The 19875-nt window shown below is 41.9% G+C and overlaps 1 protein-coding gene across 5 annotated transcripts in view; it reads right to left on the bottom strand.

The window, feature by feature from the left end:
- Positions 1-7240: 7240 nt before the first annotated feature.
- ETNPPL (ethanolamine-phosphate phospho-lyase) overlaps positions 7241-19875 on the bottom strand; it is a 29176-nt gene continuing 16541 nt past the window's right edge. For 3 of the 5 annotated variants that reach the window (XM_002745500.7, XM_017970365.4, XM_008992865.5), the window contains 4 exons: positions 19641-19730; positions 19275-19405; positions 16854-16921; positions 15114-15681 (listed from right to left, as the gene is read on the bottom strand). In XM_002745500.7, coding sequence (XP_002745546.5) covers positions 15553-15681; positions 16854-16921; positions 19275-19405; positions 19641-19730 — 418 coding nt within the window. In that variant the 3' untranslated portion in view covers positions 15114-15552. Of the gene's footprint in view, positions 7299-8424; positions 10394-11551; positions 11635-15113; positions 15682-16853; positions 16922-19274; positions 19406-19640; positions 19731-19875 lie in introns of those variants that run through there. The other 2 variants (XM_078366720.1, XM_054253075.2) reach the window with 2 other exon arrangements.

The following is a 19875-nucleotide window of genomic DNA, read 5'->3' as shown; positions in this document are numbered from 1 at the left end:
TCGTCACTGGTCATCAGAGAGATGGTTGTTCCTTTCTATGTGTAGTGCCTCTTTCAGGAGCTCTTATAAAGCAGGCCTGGTGATAATGAAATCTCAGAGTACTTGCTTGTTCTCAAAGAATTTTATTTTTTCTTCACTTATGAAGCTTAGTTTGGCTGGATATGAAATTCTAGGTTGAAAGTTCTTTTCTTTAAGAATGTTGAATATTGGCCCCCACTCTCTTCTGGCTTGTAGGGTTTCTGCCGAGCAATCTGCTGAGTCTGATGGGCTTCCCTTTGTGGGTAACCCGACCTTTCTCTCTCACTGTTCTTAGTATTTTTCCCTTCATTTCAGCCCTGGTGAAGCTAACAATTATGTGCCTTGGGTTTGCTCTTCTTGAGGAATATCTTTGTGGTGTTCTCTGTATTTCCTGGACTTGAGTATTGGCCTGCCTTGCTAGGCTGGGGAAGTTTTCCTGGATAGTATCCTGAAGAATGTTTTCCAGCTTGGATTCATTCTCTTAGTCATATTCAGGTATACCTGTCAAATGTAGATTAGGTCTTTTCACATAGTCCCATGTTTCTTGGAGACTTTGTTTGTTCCTTTTTACCCTTTTTTCTCTAATCTTGCCTTCTCGTTTTATTTCATTGAGTTGATATTCAACCTCTGATATGCTTTCTTCTGCTTGGTCAGTTTGGCTGTTGAAACTTGTGCATGCTTCACAACGTTCTCGTGTTGTGTTTTTCAGCTTCTTCAGTTCACTTATATTCCTCTCTAAGTTGTCCATTGTTGTTTGCATTTCATCAGATCTTTTTTCAAGGTTCTTAGTTTCTTTGTGAAGTTTCTTATTACCCACCTTCTGAAGTCTGATTCTGTCATTTCATCACACTCATTCTCCATCCAGCCTTGTTCCCTTGCTGGTGAGGAGTTGTGATCCCTTGTAGGAGGAGAGGTTCTGGTTTTGGGTGTTTTCATCCTTTTTGCGCTGGTTTCTTCCCATCTTTGTGGATTTATCCACCTGTCATCTTTGTAGTTGCTGACTTTCAGAGTGGGTCTCTGAGTCGACATTCAGTTTGTTGATGATGAAGTTATTTCTGTTTCTTAGTTTTCCTTCTTACAGTCTGGCGCCTCTGCTGTAGGACTGCTGAGGTCCACTCCAGGCCCTGCTTGCCTGGGGATCACCTGCAGCAGCTGCAGAACAGTAAGAGTTGCTACCAGTTTCTTCTTCTGCTATCTGTCCCAGAAGGATACCCACCAAATGTCAGTCTGATCTCTCCTTTATGAGGTGACTCTTTGGATATACGGGGGTCAGGGAGCTGCTTGAGGAGACAGTCTGTCCTTTATAGGAGCTCAAGTGCTGAGCTGTGAGCTCTGTTGTTCATTCAGAGCTGCTGGGCAGGTACGTTTAAGTCTGCTGCAGCAGAACTCATAAACCCCTTTTTTTCCCCAGGTATTCTGTCCCAGGGAGTTAGGGCTTTATTTATGAGTTTCCATTGTGCTGCTGCCATTTTTTCAGGGCTGCCCTGCCCAGCAAAGAGGCAGCCTAGTCGCTGTCTGCCTGCAGAGGGTTTGCTGAGCTACTGTGGGCTCTGCCCAGCTGCCATGTGAACTTCCCTGCAGTCCTGTTTATATGGGTGTAGTTAGAACTGCCTTGGCATTGGTGGCCCACCTTTGTAATGGCGGATTCTCTCTGTAATGGCAGGTTGCCTTGGCAAAGGTGGGTTGCCTCAGCAATGTTGGGCTGCCTCAGCAATGGTGGACTACCTCCATAGTGGTGGAGTGCCTTGGTAATGGCGTACACCCCTCCCCCACAAAGCTGGACCATCCTGGGTTCAGCTGTGCTTGCTTTGAAACTCTCAACCCAGAGCATTTCCAATTTCTGTTTTGTTTTGTTTTGTTTTGTTTTGTTTTTGTGGGGGGGTTGGACCAGCTGAGCCTGATCACCTGGCTCCCTGCCTCAGACCCTTTTTTTTTTAGTTGAATGGTCAACTCTCCCAGGTGTTCCAGTCACCTGTTGAAAAGGTGCCGGGATCTGTGTGATTTCCTGTGCGGCAACCCACTGTGCTGGCTGAAACAGTGGCACTGAAATTCATGGCACTGTTTTGCCTGGGAATCTTCTGGCCTGGCTCCCTGTTTCAGTCCCCTTTTTAATGAGATGAATGGGCAACTCTGCCTTCCTGGAGCTCCGATTGCCAGCTAAAAGGGCACCCAGATCACTGTGTTTTGTACGGAGAACTGCCACACCAGGGCATTAGCAAAACAGCTTCGCCAGCCAAAACAGCCATGCTGGCAACCCATGGGGCTCCTCCGCCTGGGAATCTCCTAGTCTGTGGGCAATAAAAATCCATCTGGAAATGTGGCATTCACTCACCCTCTGCACTTCCACTGGGAGCTGCAATCCTGAGCTGCTCCTAATTGGCCATCTTGGATCTTCCCCTCCTTTATTTTTTGATTATTATTATTATTTTCTTTATTTTTTTTTGGACAGAGTCTTGCTCTGTTGCTCAGTCTGGAGTGCAGTGGTATGATCTCAGCTTACTGCAACCGATGCCTTCTGGGTTCAAATGATTCTCCTGCCTCAGCCTCCCAAGTAGTGGGGATTACAGGTGCACTACCACACCTGGATAATTTTTGTGTTTTAGTAGAGATGAAGTTTCACAATGTTGTTCAGGCTGGTCTTGAACTCCTGACCTCAGGTGATCCACCCAACTCGACTTTCCAAAGTATTGGGATTACAGACAGGAGCCACCATGCTTGGACTTAAACACTATTTTAATTTCTCTTTAGGACTTCTTTTATCTGGCATACATCTTTGTCTTATTATTTATCCTCGTTTATATATTAATGGTTCATGAAACATGGTCTTCAGACTAGCAGCTTTGGCACCACTTGTGACTTTATTAGAAATGAAAACTTACGTTTCTTCTCACAACATAATGAATCAGAATCTCTTGGATTGAGAGTCAAGAAACTGGTTCTCAATCTGAGGTGAATACTATGTAAGTTAAGATTTAAGAACGGGGCCTGCAATCCCAGCACTTCGGGAAGCCAAGGTGGGTGGAGCACCTGAGGTCAGGAGTTTGAGACCAGGTGGCCAACATGGTGAAAATCCATCTCTACTAAAAATACAAAAATTAACCAGATATGGTGGCAGGTGCCTGTAATCCCAGCTACTCGGGAGGCTGAGGCAAGAGAATTGCTTGAACTTAGGAGGTGGAGGTTGCAGTGAGCCGAAATTGCACCATTGCCCTATAGCCTGGGTGACAGGGTCAGGTGCTATGGCTCAAGTCTGTAATCCCAGCACTTTGGGAGGCTAAGGCAGGTGGATCACTTGAAGTCAGGAGTTTGAGATCAACCTGAACAACATGGTGAAACTCCATGTCTACTAAAAATACAAAAATTAGCTTGGTACAGTGGCACACACCTGTAATCCCAGCTACTTGGGAGGCTGAGGCGTGAAAATCACTTGAACCCAGGAGGCAGAGGTTGCATTGAGCTGAGATTGTGCCACTGCACTCCAGCCTGGGTGACAGAGCAAGGCTCTGTCTCAAAAAAAAAAAAAGAGATTTAAGAACAATTGTTTTACATTTGTATTTTCTTCTTTGCTATGGGAGGGTTTCTCAATCTTCTAATTTGCTGACTTTTTTCCCTCAGTTGTATATATTCTTCCAATTATCCCAACTATGTGTCCTATTCTTCTTTAATTAAATCTTAAAGTGGGTTCAGCAGACCAGCAGCCTCACTATCACCTGGGAACTTGTTAGAAATGCAGAATCCTAAGCTGGGTGCAGTGGCTCATGCCTGTAATCCCAGCACTTTGGGAGGCCAAGGTAGGTGGATCACTTGAGGTCAAGAGTTTGAGACTAGCCTGGCCAACATAGAGAAACCCCGTTTCTACTAAAAATACAAACAAATTAGCCGGGTGTGGTGGTGTGCACCTCTAATCCAAGCTACTCGGGAGGCTGAAGCAGCAGAATCACTTGAACCCAGGAGGCGGAGGTTGCAGTGAGCCAAGATCATGCCACTGCACTCCAGCCTGGGAGACAGAATGAGAGAGACTTTGTCTCAAAAAATAAAAATTAAAAAAATGCAAAATCCCTGGTTCTCATGTAACACCTGCCAAATTAGAAACTCTAAAGCAGGGTCCAACTATTTGTTTTAACAAGACTTCCATATGATTCTTCTAATCCATGCTTAATTTTCAGAAGTATTGCTGGGTGCAGTGGCTCACACCTATAATCCCAGCACTTTGGGAGGCTGAGGTGGGTGAATCGCCTGAGGTCAGGAGTTCAAGACCAGCCTGACCAACATGGTGAAACCCTGTCTCTACTAAAAATACAAAAATTAGCTTGGCCTGGTGGTGCATGCCTCTAATCCCAGCTACTCGGGAAGCAGAGGCATGAGAATCGCTTGAACCCAGGAGGCAGAGGTTGCAGTGAGCTGAGATCGCACCGTTGCACTCCAGACTGGGCAGCAAGAGGGAAGCTCCATCTCAAAAAACAAACAAAAATTCAGAACTCGTATTGCTCTTGTATTTTTTAATAAAAATATTCCTGGCTTTTTAATGTCTTTTTGTCCTTGCTTCATGTCATTATCTTCCCTTAGTTATTTTAATATGTTTATTAAGCGAATTTAAAACTCTTAATTTTTTTTCTAATAGTTTGGCCAGTTTTGCTACTTGTAATCTTTTGTGTTTGTTTTAATTTTTGAAATGCTTATGCTTCTCAAATGTCTTGCTATTTTGTCCTGTGACTGTGTTCACCACATGAGTTATTGGTTACTGGGTGGGGCAGTGCATATGAGGGAAGACCAGGATCCCCAAGCTCAGGGACCAGGGTGCAGTGGGTGGAGGAGCATTGGGCTTTAGAAACCTAGTCAAGCACACCCCACCTCACACAGTCACTATTCCAGGCTTTATACCTAGGAGAAGAGCCTTAGGACAGAGAGGCCCAGTTTAGACGGCCATTCTTGGCCAGGAGGCTTGGAGGAGGAGGGATGGGAAAGGAACAGCTTGAGGTCAGTTAGTCCTTACACACATTCCTCCCACAGACTTTACGCTACCATATTACTCCTGAGGACACCTGGACCTGAGTTCTGAAGACACTGTATCCCAAGGCAGTGGCAGAGATGGAGCCAGGGCAGAACCCAGAAGTTTTTCCTCCTAGTCTCTCTTTAAACCAGCAGGGCTGTCTCCTTCCCAGTCCCGCCCTTCCCCAACTTTCAGACACAGAGTTCAAGACATCCCCACCCAAGGGTGTCACACAGTGACATCTGTTTTCCCTTGGTAGTTTCTGCTACCTTAATCTTTGGGGCAGAAACCAGAAGTTGTTCAGTATCCTGGTCAGATGTGTTGAGTTTTCAAAGTTGGTACTAAGCTTACATTAGTACAGCCCTGGTTTCTAAGCATTCTCAAATGTATCATTTCATTCTCACAATCACCTACGCAGTAGCTTGCACATGTGTTATTATTCTTATTTTACAGATGAAAAAATGGATTCCAAAAACTGTGACTCACTGACATCACACAGTGGTTGAGTGGCAGAGCTGGGAGAGAACTCCAGTCTCCCAGTGCGTTCAGCAGATCCTTCTCTGACCTCTGACCTGTAAGCCAATGTGCTTGTAGTCTGGACACAGGGACGGTGAGCCCCACCCTGCGCTTGTGGTTCTCTGGACTTAACCTCACTCATGCAGATGAAAGTTCACACCGAGGAGCACATCTTACTGTTTCCTGCCTATGACTAGATTTGTGTCTAATGGAAAGAGGGGTTTCTTATTGTTCTGGGCCCACTGGACCAGAACAATAAGGATGCACTGATTTAAGAATAAACAACAACAATGTTTTTAAAATGTTTTCCACATGCTCAGAAACCTTACGCCTCAAAAAATGAGAAAATGTATTAGAGATGTCAAAACAAATAAATGATGTCTAAAATCTCTTCTAAAAGAAGAGACTCTTCTTCATGGATGCTGTTGGTGCCCCACCCAGACACATCTGTCAGGCTGGCGCACTCAGTCCCCATTTGTTGTAAGCTGCTGATGGCCCACAGCTGCCCCTTTCTCTGGAGAATGGCCTTCTGCCCAGTGGGGCTGGCTGCCCCAGAGATACCTAAAAATAGCCTCATCCTTTGTCTGCAGCAATGATTTCCTGATATAATAAAGGCCTGGCTCCTTGTTAAGGCGGGTTAATTGTGCAATGTAATTTTTGTTCTAAAGATCTTTCTGAGGCCAAATAAATTTTTACACATGAATCCCTGTCTTAGGCTCTGCTTCTAGGAAACCCAAGCCAAGATACTCTTTAATCAATAGAGAATGTATTAATGCACTCCAGGTGCTATAGGGCAACACTGAAACTTGATGTATTTAATGTTTAACATTTACCATTTCTAATATTCCTTGAAACTTCCTCTTTGACCCATGACTTAGAAGTGTGTTGTTTAACTTCCAATTGTTTGTATACTTTTTTGTTATTATTCTGTTACTGATTTCTAGATTAATTTCATTATGGTCAGAAAGTATTTTGTATAATGTATCAGAGTTCAACAGTGAAAGAAGAACCTCTAGGATATCTGTATCTTTCTATATGAGACACATACACACACATTTATGCTTATACATACTTACATTTATAAGGACTTGTTATGGAGAATTGACCTCATGCAATAACTGTGGCTATAACTTCTACTGAGTGGCCAATGTTTCATTACGTTCAAGTCAATAATACCTGGTAGAATTATAGTGTATTTTTACTGTGTCACTCGGGTGAATTTTCCTAATTAAGATTTTCAACTCTGTCACTGATTGATAAACAGTTTTGCTTCTTGCTTGCTAGCAATTGAGAATCAATTCATCAAAATAACTGGTTTGGTTGTATTTCATTAGGAGAGTCAACCATCCATGCCAGTTGATGACTCTTTATGTGTCTGACTTAAACATTTTTAAAAGATGTGACTGGCCCGGGAGTCAGAGTCCTCTGGGTGTGCTAGTCCCAGCTCTGCCTCTGAGACTGTGGGCACCTCATCCAGAAGAAAAAGCAATTGTGATATATGTAAATCTAATATAATACCAAGCATATAAAATAACACAGATATGGCAGAAACCACGATTACTTTTGCACCAACCTACAGATTTATAAATATAGATGGAGTTAGGCCCAAAGTTACACACTTAAAAGACACAAAAGTAACATTCCAGTCAGGGTGTGATAAATGAAGTAAAAGTATTCTAAAGTCTTTGTATTAATAAGGAAGAGGACAAAAATCTCAGTCAATATTGGATTTTAATGAGTCGAGGATGTATGCTGTAATTTCTGGGGTAACCACCTAAAAATGGTAAAATGGCAAGTCACTTCCAGATTCAGGATGGGTGAGAAACAAATGGAATGATTAAAAAAATGCTCAATCTATCCAGATAAATTGGATAAGTAAAAGAAATGCTCAAATATATTCCAAAGAAAACAAGAAAGGAGAGAAAAAGGAAAACTCAACAAGTAGAACAAATGATCATTAATAAAAACATATATTTAAATTCACATATATCAGAAGTACATTACATAGAAATGCTCAATTTAAAAGACGAAGATTGTCAGACTGAATAAAAAACGCAACTCTATATGCTATTTATAAGACGCCCATCTAGGCTGGGTCTGGTGGCTCACACCTGTAATCCTAGCACTTTTGGAGGCTGAGGTGAGTGAGCGGATCACCTGAGGTCGGGAATTCGAGACCAGCCTGACAAACATGGAAAAACACTGTCTCTACTAAAAATACAAAATTTCTCACAAAGAAAATATCTGCCTCAAATGGCCACTCAGTAAGTGGTGATGCATGCCTGTAATCCCAGCTACTTGGGAGGCTGAGGCAGGACAATCACTTGGACCCGGGGAAGGTGGAGGTTGCAGTGAGCCAAGATCGCAACATTGCACTCCAGCCTGGGTAATAAGAGCGAAACTCTGTCTCATTAAAAAAAAAAAAAAAAAAAAAAAAAAAGATGTCCATCTAAACTCATGGACACAGAAATTGGCAATAAAAGAGTAAAAAACTCTTTCTCAAGAATATTTAATAATTATACATTTGTATGCATGTAGTAATATACTCTGAATTTTATAAAGCAAAAATTGATGGTACTACAAATTATGATAAAATCTGTAAATAAAATAAAACAGTTATGAGTATTATAGGAGACTTTTACACCTATCTCTCTGCAACTTACAGACAAGCAAACATTCCAATAAAGATATATAGAAGCTTTGAACAGGGTCAAAACTTAATAACACATAGAACACAGAATTCATGTTCTTTTCAAGTACACGTAACACTCTTAACAAAATTGACCACATGCTGGGTCAAAAACTAAGTTTCAACAATTTTCAAAGGCATAATAGCATGCAGAGTATGTTCTCTGACCAAAATGGAGCAGGTAAGAAATTAATTAAATTTATAATGTGGCTGGGTGTGGTGGCTCACATCTGTAATCCCAGCACGTTGGGAGGCCAAAGCAAGTGGATCACGAATTCAGGAGCTCAAGACCAGCCTGGCCAAAATGGCAAAACCCTGTCGTTACTACAACTACAAAAAATTAGCTGGGCATGGTGGTGCACACCTATAGTTCCAGCTACTTGGGAGGCTGAGGCATGAGAATAGCTTTAGCCTGGGAGGTGGAGGTTGCAGTGAGCCAAGATTGCACCACTGCACTCCAGCCTGGGTGACAGAGTGAGACTCTGTCTCAAGAAAAAAAATTAAAATTTAAGACCTTCTCACAAAAAATAGCAGCCTCAAATGGCCACTCAGTAAATTCTACCTAACATTTAAGGAATAAACAATGTTAATCTTCACAAATACGTACAGAGACTAGAAGAGTAGACTTTGTTTTATGAAGCCAGCCTAACTCTGATACTAAAAATTGAAAAGGACATTATCTGAGAGGAAATGTTCAGGCCAATCTCACTCAGGAGCATAGACATGTAAATCCTAAACAAAATCCTTGCATACCACATGTATATGTAATAATGCATCGTGACCAAGTAGGTTAATGTCAGGCTAGTTTAGCATTTGAAAATCCATTTGTGTACATCATCAATGTAATTTTCCTGCCAAAAAATGTTTAACCTGAATTTAATCACGAGAAAAATTAAATTCAAATTGGCATTTTTTCAAAACAACTGTCTTGGACTCCTAAAGAATGTCTATGTAATTAAAAAAATAGAAAAATATTCTGGATTAAAGGAGAGTGAACAGAAGCAACAGCTAAATGCTAAACAGGATCCTAGAAAGGATTCTGAATTTATAAAAAATGGCACCAAGGACATTATTAACACAATTTAGGAAATCAGAATATGAATTATACATTAGATAATATAACTTAATGTTAAATGTTCCAATTATAGTCAGTGTTCCAATTATAATGATTTGTAGGAGAATGCCCTTGCTTTTAGGGGAGACAGAGAAAAATACTCCTTGTTTTGGGGAGAGGTAAAGACCGCGCTCCCCACTGTGCTGTCCCCTCTGTCTCTTTTTGTAAATACAGGGTCTCATTATGCTGCCCAGGCTGGTCTTGAATTCCAGGACTCAAGCAATCCTCTCCCCTTAGTCTTCCAAAGTGCTGGGATTATAGATGTGAGTCATCGCACCTGACGCCAAAGGGCCAAAGGGAAATATTTAGGGGTAAATTGCTTTGATGTCTGCAACTAAATCTCAAGTGGCTCAGCCAAAAACAAATCTTAAATGGCTCTAGTAGCTGAGCCAAAACCAACTCAGTATTTGTGTGCATATGTGTGTATATGCGTGTATGTGTGTGCATGTTTGTGTGCATGTGTGTGTGTGCGTGCATATAGTAGAGCAAATGGGGCAAAATATGAACAATTGGCAAATTCAGGTGAGGGATATGATGTGAAACTTCACTGAAGCTTTGACATTTTTTAGAATAAAAACTTGGGAGAAAAATATATAGAAAAAAACTATAAGGATTTTCCTGGAGAAGGAAAAGTTTAACAAAATGTAAAGTGCCTACTGATGTGAAGGAAATTAACAATTTAAATAAAGTGATAATGTAAAGTGTCTTTAAAAGAATACACAATGAAAAGGAATTCCTCAAAGAGGACTGAAAGCATAAACGGTCAGTTAGAAAAAGATCACATGCTTTAAAAAGAAGAGAAAATCAATATAATCACCACATGTACAGAAGAAAGAAGAAAATCACATCATCCTTTAAATAGATACACATATCGATTGACAAAATTCATCATTAACAAGCTTGACCAAAATGGTAAAACTCTATCTCTATCAAAAATACAAAAATTAGCCGGGCATGGTGGTGCATACCTGTATTCTCAGCTACTTGGGAGGCTGAGGCAAGAGAATGGCTTGAACCCAGGAGGTGGGGGTTGCAGTGAGCTGAGATCACTCCATTGCACTCCAGCCTGGGCAACAAGAGCAAAACTCTGTCTCAAAATAAATAAATAAAACAAAATCACTTTCTAAATACCAAGAACAATTAGAAAATCCTTTTTAAAAGGATAACATTTGCAGGCCGGCTGCAGTGGCTCAAGCCTGTAATCCCAGCACTTTGGGAGGCCGAGGCGGGTGGATCATGAGGTCAAGAGATTGAGACCATCCTGGTCAACATGGTGAAACCCCGTCTCTACTAAAAATACAAAAAATTAACTGGGCATGGTGGCGCATGCCTGTAATCCCAGCTATTCAGAGGTTGAGACAGGAGAATTGCCTGAACCCAGGAGGTGGAGGTAGCAGTGAGCCGAGATCACGCCATTGCACTCCAGCCTGGGTAACAAGAGCGAAACTCCATCTCAAAAAAAAAAAAAGAAAGGATACCATTTGCAATGGCACCATAATATATCAACTACCTCTGAATAAAACTAACCAAATGTAGCTTGATATCCTATCTTGGATATTGAGAATATTTTTTGTCTCGCTCTCCCTGGAAAACATCTCTCCACCCTCTTTACAAAGTGCCCTGTTTAAAGCCTTTTTATGTGCTTGCCTGTACTGCCCAAAGAGAGCCTTATCATCTTAGTCAGGTAAATAAGTGCCTCGTTGGACTATGTGGGCAGGAAAATTCACTGCTCCTCAAGTCTTCACTAGGCAAGGCCACCTGTGTCATTTCCACAGCCCCTGAATGCATGATTGGGATGGACATACAGACACTCCCTAACATACCATGGTTCACGTGGAATTCTTTCACTTTACCATGGTGGGGAAGCAATACTCATTCAGTACCAGTTGTGCTTTAAATTTTGAATTTTGATCTTTTCCTGGGCTAGTGCTGTGTAGTAGGATACTCTCTTGTGATGCTGGGCAGTGGCAACGAGCCGCAGCTCCCAGACAGCCATGGCATCACAAGGATAAACAAGTGAGAGTCTACAATGTGCTGTGCTGCCTGATGACTGCCCAGCTGCAGGCTAATGTAAGTCTTCTGAGTGTGCTTAAGGGAGGCTGGACTAAGCTAGGATGTTCAGTAAGTTAGGTGTATTAAGTGCTTTTTTTTTTTTTTAACCTATAGTGCTTCTGAGCTTAAGGGCCATTAAGTACATTTTTGACTTAGAATATTTTCAACTTACAATGTGTTTCTTGGGAGTTCACACCATCATAAGTTGAGGAGCATCTGCACTTGGCAGTTGGAGTAAACCCCCGGGCCCTTGGCCTGTGGAATAAGAGATATCACAGTTGGGTAGGCAAAGTTCGAGCACCTGAAACTACCTCTCCACATCCCTTAACTAACCAAGAGGATAAATCAAAGACAATATCACATTCTAGCGGGTTGATGGGAGGAGACTAGAGCCACTCTTAAAAATTTAAAGGATGCAATGCAGGGGTGGTGGTTTCTACTCCTCATCACATCTCCTTTCTATTTGTCAGAAGGGCACAGAGACTAGATGACAATTATGGAGAATGACTGCACATTATTGCAGACTCAGCCAAGCAGTAGCCCCAGTTACAGCTGCAGTGCCAGGTATAGTATTGTTGCCAGGGCAGATTAATAAGACCTTGCCTACATAATATATGGCTGTTAAATGGGGGGAATATATTTATTTTTAAGCAGATCATGAAAGAAAATCAGAAATAATTTGCATTCCTATGAAATGGACACTATTCTTTACGCTTTTGCCTTAGAACTATGCTAATTCCCCTGCCCTCTGTCATAACTTAGTATGAACAGATTCAAACCATCTGATCATCCTGCAGAGTATCACAGTGATCCATTATGCTGATGATGCCATGCCGACTCAGCAGGAGGGGCAAGAGGTGCTCCTCAGTGTGGCCCAGTACACTGGAGGCCTGGGTAAAACAAGCGTGCTGGCAAGGGTGGGAGACAAGCTCTATGAAGATCAGAGTCCTGCCATTTTGGTAAAACAGATGGTGGCTGCTTTCTAGCCACACTCAATGGTGACCTTGAAAGAGCAGCAATAAAAAATCTTCTCATTGGCAGCACTTTGAGTGGCACACCTGGTCATCCACCTTCTGTGTTAGGAGGAGTAAGATGCATGTATACATAGTGTTATGAGCAGTGGTGAAGTGAGTGGTCTGGATAGCGAGCTAGGAGTCTCAATGTATTAGAATATCTGAGACAAAAGAGATACGGGATAGAGGCACATAAATGGATTTAGGGAGTAAATACCACTTGTTATTTTTGTATCACGTGTATGTCCACTAAGAAGTGTCCGCCCCAGAAGAGGGATTGAACAACCAATTAGGCAAAATGACTTGACTGGCTGACATTAGCCAGTTTTTGTCATCAGCCACCTCACAACAGGCACAATGGACTCATGAACAAGGTGGACACAGTGTCAGTGATGGAGGCCATGTATGAGTCAACAGCATGAACTCCCACTTACCAAGACGGATTTAACTATTGGTCCCTGGCATAGATAATCTACTCACAGCAGAGAACAACACTGAGCCTCCGATATGACACTATTCCCTGAGGAAACCAACCAGCCACTTGGTGGCAAATTGACTTCATTGACCCCCTTTCATCCTGGAGGAGCCAGAGATTTATTCCCACAGGAATAGAGTGCCTGATGCACAGGCATAGAATCCCATAAATCAGATCATCCAAAGAGCAGAGTCACACTACAGTGAAGACATGCAGGAGTGGGCCCATGCCCATGATATTGACCAGCTGTATTACACTCACAACCTCCAGAGGCAGCCAACTTAGTAGAATTGGAGTACACTGTTGGAGGTGCAGGTGAGGCGTCAGCTCAGGGACAATTGTCTGCAAGCATGGGGTGCTATCCTTCAGGATGCAGTAGCTGTGCTGAATCAGAGATTTCCATGTGTCACTGTGTCTCCAATAGGATCCCAGATTCAAAAGGCAAAATCAGGTAGTGGCCCCACTTACCTTCAGTGACTCACTGGAGAATTTTATTCTCTCCATCCCTGCAACTTTGGGGAGGTTGGAGGCCCTGGTCCTTTAAGGCAGTGCACTTTTACCAAGAGACAAAGCAAGGGTCCTGATAAACTACAAGCTATGACTGATACCTGAGCATCTTTGACTCCTTATGTCTAGGGAGCAGCAAGAGTCACTGCGTTGGCACGGTTTATTGACCTTGATCAGCAGGTAGGTAGGGCTGCTGTTCCACAGTGGTGGCAGGAAGGATATGTGTGGAACCCAGAGGACACACTTTGGTGTCCTTGGTGCTTCTTGTCTAATTGTAGCTGTGAATGGACAAAGATAGCAGCCCTGGCCCAAGAAGGGTGTGGTCACCAGGGGTTCAGACTCCTTAGGAATGAGGATTGGTGCACATCCAGATGGGTGGAAGTGTTAGCTGAGGGTGAGTGGAATTTCAATTGTGGACAAGGGACATGATGAGTCCAGTTGTGGCCCTGAGATTATTTGCAGTGTCTGGGGTCCAAGAGGACCACACTGATGCACTTTTGATTCTGACACCGTGGAAATGAGGCAGCTACCTGAAACCTCACTCACAAGTGGTATGTCTGTTGTATTCAGGAAGGAGTCATTTATTTCTAATCTTTCTTCCTTGTTATAAAAACTTAAATTATAGGTAATAAAGAAGAGTGGAGTATGTCAAAAAGTAAAGCCTTAGTTTTCAATTATTTTCTACTTGGAGAGCTCACAACATAGGTATGAGGCTTTCTTCTTCTTCCCCGTCTCTTTAGCATAATAACAGCTCCGGTAAGATGAGGCACACACTCTCTGAGCATGCTAACAAAATATGCTCACAGGAGTGTCAATCTGGGCTGTGAAAGTTCTGACAATCTCGAAATACTCTTGCTCCCTAGAAGCAAACCACAGAGACCTCTCTTCCACCTCCTCCTCACACGCTCCTGGCAACCAACCTCAGTATTATCCAAGTAGGATCCACAGAGTCACAAGTGTAGTTTTAGGAGCAAAAAGTGTTTAACAATAAGACCCAGCATTTTTATGATGAACTCAGGAAGGAAGCTTTTTACAATTAATTTTCCTCTCAACCTCCCCTTTAGCTGTCATTAAACAGCTGTAGCAAAATTATCTTTTCTTTATGAAATAAAAAATAAAACACAGCTGGACTCAGTGGCTCATGCCTGTAATCCCAACACTTCAGGAGGCCGAGGTGGGTCAGGAGTTGGTGGGTGGTGACTTGAAGTCAGGAGTTTGAGACCAGTCTGAGTAACATGGTGAAATCCTGTCACTACAGAAAATAAAAAATTAGCCAGGCACAGCAGTGTGCACCTGTAATCCCAGCTACTTGGGAGGCAGTGGTGGGAGGATTGCTTCAGCCTGGGAGGTCAAGGCTGCAGTAAGCTGTGATAGTGCCACTGCACTCCAGCCTGGGCAACTACCCTGTCTCAAAAGATAATTTCTTACCTGGCAGGTAAATGACTTGGTCTGAGTGATACAATCCGTGAATAGACAAAGCAGAAATCTGACTCTGAATGCCCTGCTTCAGTTACTGCTGCTGTTCCAGAAACATCTTTATGTGTGTGTTTCTGTGTATACTCCTTGTTCCCTTTTCAATCCCCACAGCATGATGATTAACCAAGTTCCTTGCCAGAGGTCTGAATTATTCAATCACTTTTTAGTATTTACCATTTGTGATTTTTTTCTGAATGACTTTGCTTTAACCATTCCAACCCTTAATATTCTCTACAAAGGATAGGTAAACACTTTTCTAGTAATTTTTTTTGTTTACATCATATTTTATTTTATTACAGTCAATAAATATACTTTTACTTATAAAATCATTATAGAAGACATATTTTAAGGCACTAAGTCTCAAAAGCAAAGGAACCTATTAGATTTTGCTCTCTAATTTGAAACATTAAAACATGAGAGGTAAACCTGCCAACTTAATTTTGAGTTTGCAAGCTTACATTTAACAGAATAAATTAGGTAGCTTCAGAAATCTCAAGTAAGGAAATTAACAGGCTGAACTAATAATCTTGACATAGTTTGATTATCACTTAGTTTATACTGATGACTCATTTACCTTTTTATTTACGAATCTAAACTGAGTGACAATAGCGCTATTAGAGGTACAATAGAGCTATTAACTGATGAGAAACATCTACTCATTGTTACTCAGGACATCGCATCTTGCTTTAAAATGCAAGTTGTTCATGTCTTGAGCCTCTTACTGAGCAGTGAATGTGTATCTGTGTACATTCCATTTCTCTTTCTGCTGGGATTTTCTTTGGAGTTAGTGGTGCTGTCCCTAAGCAGTTCTACGTGTGCTTCTTTCAGCATCTGCAAGACAGGCACACAAAGCTTCAGTGGGCATCCACCTCTAATCCCAACCAGCCTCCACAGGACTGACTTAACAAGCCTACATACAAAGGACACAGAAAAAAACAAACAAAGCAACACTGCTTGCTCCTTTCTAACCCTCTCCTCAGTATCTTCAACAGACATTTAAGATGCGATGTCAACAGAAAATCTGGGACTCTGAGTCAACTTTTCATAAAATGTGTGCCAACTTTGCTAACCCCAAAGTGGGATTTCTTCCACTGAACACTTTTTTTTTTATTTGTTTGTTTTTGCAGGCCTCTTTTTAATGCTTACGGAACCAGTTTTTACAGCTTCTGTCTTGGCCTTGATAAACTACTCTTGACATCAAAGAATAATTGATTCCTATAATTGGTCTGTGTTATTAGACAAGACAGAAGCCATGCCGTTAGCAAATCACTTGCTCTCATTCAAATAGCCTGATGTTTTCTAATCATGGAAAAAGACTGCTGACTCCACTGCATGCGCAGGCAGGCTCCAGGCACTGAGTGTTCCTTTATGCATCTAACTGGTAAACAAACAACAAATTATGCAACAAAGCCTCTCAAGTTTTTGCCTTTCTGTTTCCCAGCCCAGGGTGCTCTTTCTCACACCCTGGGCAGCTCAGGAGAGAATGACAAGGCCCTCTGCTGGAAGCACATCAAATGCAGAAACAAGGCCAGGCAGTGCCAGACGGTTCCCAGGCCCCACTGCCATTCGAAGCTTACATCTTAGTTCATTTCAGAACCAAACTTTGGCACTTCAGAACCTCCTTGCTAATGCTTCTGCTGATTGTAAAGGCAGTGTGTGAGAATCGGAGGCAGTGTCAGCAGGCCCTCAGGAAAAACAGGAAGGAGCTTAGGCTGTTTTTATCATCTCCCTATATATTTCATAGGCCCTCTTTGCACGTACATGAGGTTGCCTTTGGTATGGGAATGATCCTGCAAGAATGGTGCTTTGGCTTTAGTCCTGTCAAATGATATACTTGCTGTGGAAATTTAATTGTGCACTCAAAATTGCAATAATAAGCCAACCTAATACAGGCTGGTGTTGTTCTAATGGTCATTGTACAATTTTTTGAAAATTTGTATTCCTTTTTAAACATTCCTCAAATTTCAAACTTTCCCCCTAAAAATAAAGTAGCCGACTCTTACCTTTGTTTCGCATGGAGTATTCTCAGAGGTCACACTTTCAGTTTTGGTTCCTGTGGCTTCTTCTAAAACTAAATCAAGGAAGGTATTTTGGAGAAGATAGAATAACATAAAAACCTTAAAAAAAAAAACCTTTTTGGTATCTTAGCAATACCTTTAATGAAGAATAGAAGGAAATGTAATGTGTTAAAATAATGTCAATATTAAATTGCTTTAAGATATTTTTGTACCTAAGCCCATTGTACTTATGCCTCATTCACTTTATTCAAATTCTTCTGGCCCACTATTACTAATGCTCAAGCTCTGAGTTGACGCAGACATAGAGTGACAGATTGCCCCAAGCTGCACTCTCTCTTCTACCCGGCCCTATGGGACCAAAGGACACACCTGCTTGTGAGAATGCTTGCCAGGTCTGGGTGTGAGCATATTCTCTGAGTCCAAAGACAGTGACCGTATTATGAATAATTTATGTGGACTCTCAAGTTTCCAAACATTCACAGTTCACTACCTGTTTTGTGTGCTATATTGATTCCTGGCTTCCCGGCTTTATTGTAACCCAAAAGGCTGAGAGGCAAGTAGAGAAGTTGAATCTTTTCCTTCCCTTCTTTCCCTCCCTCCCTCCCTGCTTCCTTCCTTCCTTCCTTCCTTCCTTCCTTCCTTCCTTCCTTCCTTCCTTCCTTCCTTCCTTCCTTCTTCTTCCTTCCTTCCTTCCTTCCCTCCTTCCCTCCTTCCCTCCTTCCCTCCCTCCCTTTTTCTTTTTTTCTTTCTTTTTTCTTTTTTTTTGAGAGAGAGAGTCTCACTCTGTTGCCCATGCTGAAGTGTAGTGGCATGACTCACTGCAACCTACACCTTGCAGGCTCAGGTAATTCTCCCACCTCAGCCAAGTCCCAAGTAGCTGGGACTACAGTAGCGTGCACTACTATGTCCGACTAATTTTTAAATTTTTTTGTAGAGACAGCCTTTCACCGTGTTGCCCAGGCTGGTCTCCAACTCCTGAGAGATCCTGATCTCAACTCAAGCGATCCACCTACCTTGGCCTCTCAAAGTGCTGGGATCTTAGAGGCGTGTGCCATCATGCCGGCCTAAATTGCAAAAATACAACTCAAGCAAAAACAACAATATCTATCATTTTGATTATGCTTTATGCTCTTCAACATGGTTTTACAGTGCTAATTTACTTTCTAATCCAACATATGTTCATAAAAGAAAAATAAATTAACCTGGTTACATAACACAGATAAACAAAAGATACATTTTTTTGCTAGACTATAATTCTGAATAACAAAAGTCCTCAAAAGTTAAATAGTAATAAAATAAGAATACTTTAATATTTTAATTATTTTTAAAGAAAAAAGCAAAATAAAAAAATTAAAATTAAGGCTGGGTGCGGTGGCTCACGTGTAATCTTAGCACTTTGGGAGGCTGAGGCCAGAGTTTTATACCAGCCTGGCCAACATGGTGAAACCCATCTCCACTAAAAATACAAACAGTAGCTGAGCATGGAGGTGGGTGCCCGTAGTCCCAGCTACTCAAGAGGCTGAGGCAGAATTGCTTGAACCTGGGAGGCAGAGGTTGCAGTGAGCCGAGATCTGGCCACTGCATTCCAGCCTGGGTGACAGAGCAAGACTCTATCTATGGAAAAGAAATTAAAAACTAAAAATTAAAAGTGCAAAGTTAGGCTGGACACTGTGGCTTACGTCTGTAATCCTAGTACTTTGGAAGGCTGAGTTGAGTGCATCACCTGAAGTCAGGAGTTCGGCGCTAGCCTGGCCAACATGGTGAAACCCTGTCTCTACTAAAAATACAAAAATTAGCCAGACATGGTGGCACGCACCTGTAATCCCAGCTACTTGGGAGACTATGGCAGAAGAATCGCTGAAACCCGGGAGGCGGAGGTTGCAGTGAGCTGAGATTGCGCCACTGCACTCTGGCCTGGCCAACAGAGCAAGACTCTAACTCAGAAAAAAAAAAACACCTGCAAAGTTAAACGATTCACCATATAGCAAAGAACTGTCATACTGTAGCCTATAATTTTTTATTAGGAATGTTTCATGTATTAATGGTACAATGCTGTAATACTATACACTGCAGTATTTGTGGTGCATGGCACAATGTGGACATGCACTTTTAAATAGGCTAGCTAGTCCAATGGAAAAATAAATGACAAAACAGTATGCTCTTTCAGCAAAAATTTATATTTGGAGTTATATGAGTACAAACTGAAAATTTCAGTTTAAGAGTCCACGTAGTTATTTTTTCAGCTATCTTTTTCTAGTCCTAAATGGAAAGTTACACATTTATTTCTTCCCTGCCTCTCTTCCATCATGAATAACAAGATGCATACGATCGGTATGGCTAGGCCAGGGGTTGGGGGGCGGGTCTGGGAGAGAGAACAAGGAGACATCTTAAAGATCCATGACCCACCTGTTAAAATCCCATCAAGTTGGTGCACCATGAACTTTGCATCTTCTTCAGTGAAGCACATAGGTGGTTTTATTTTAAGTACATTTCTGTGAGGTCCATCAGCACTGAGAAGCACACGTTTTTCTTTCATCCTAATTTGTGCAGGAAATGCATGTGAGTGCATGCAAAGGATAACTACAGTTACTTACTGACGAATGATTTAAACATAGAGCAGTTAAGTATTCTGCATTTAAGGAGCCCACATTATAAATAGGACATATTTTAAACTTTCCTTTTTCAGAGGGATGGGAGGAAGCCAAACAAGCTTTCAGGTGGGTAGGCATTATGGAGCCAAGATACCAAACAGGTGGGTGTGGGGTGAATTACTTGTAGATGATGTGCTGAGCTTCAGCTGTGGCAGGGGTCCTTTTCTGATGGTCCTTCACTAAATCAATTCCAATAAAAAGGCCAATGCCCCTGTGAGAGGTGAAGGAAAACTTGACACACAATCTGTCCAACATTTCATGGTCACAAAAAGTTAACACTATCCCCAAACTTCCATTTAATTTCAAAGGTTAATTCTAACTAATCCAAGATACCTGTCTATTTACAGTTGTTTGTA

Source organism: Callithrix jacchus, chromosome 3 (genome assembly GCF_049354715.1).
Source record: "Callithrix jacchus isolate 240 chromosome 3, calJac240_pri, whole genome shotgun sequence".
Taxonomy (NCBI): Eukaryota; Metazoa; Chordata; class Mammalia; order Primates; family Cebidae; genus Callithrix; species Callithrix jacchus.
Note: the sequence above shows the minus strand (reverse complement) of the source record. Positions and strands in the feature narration are given on the sequence as shown.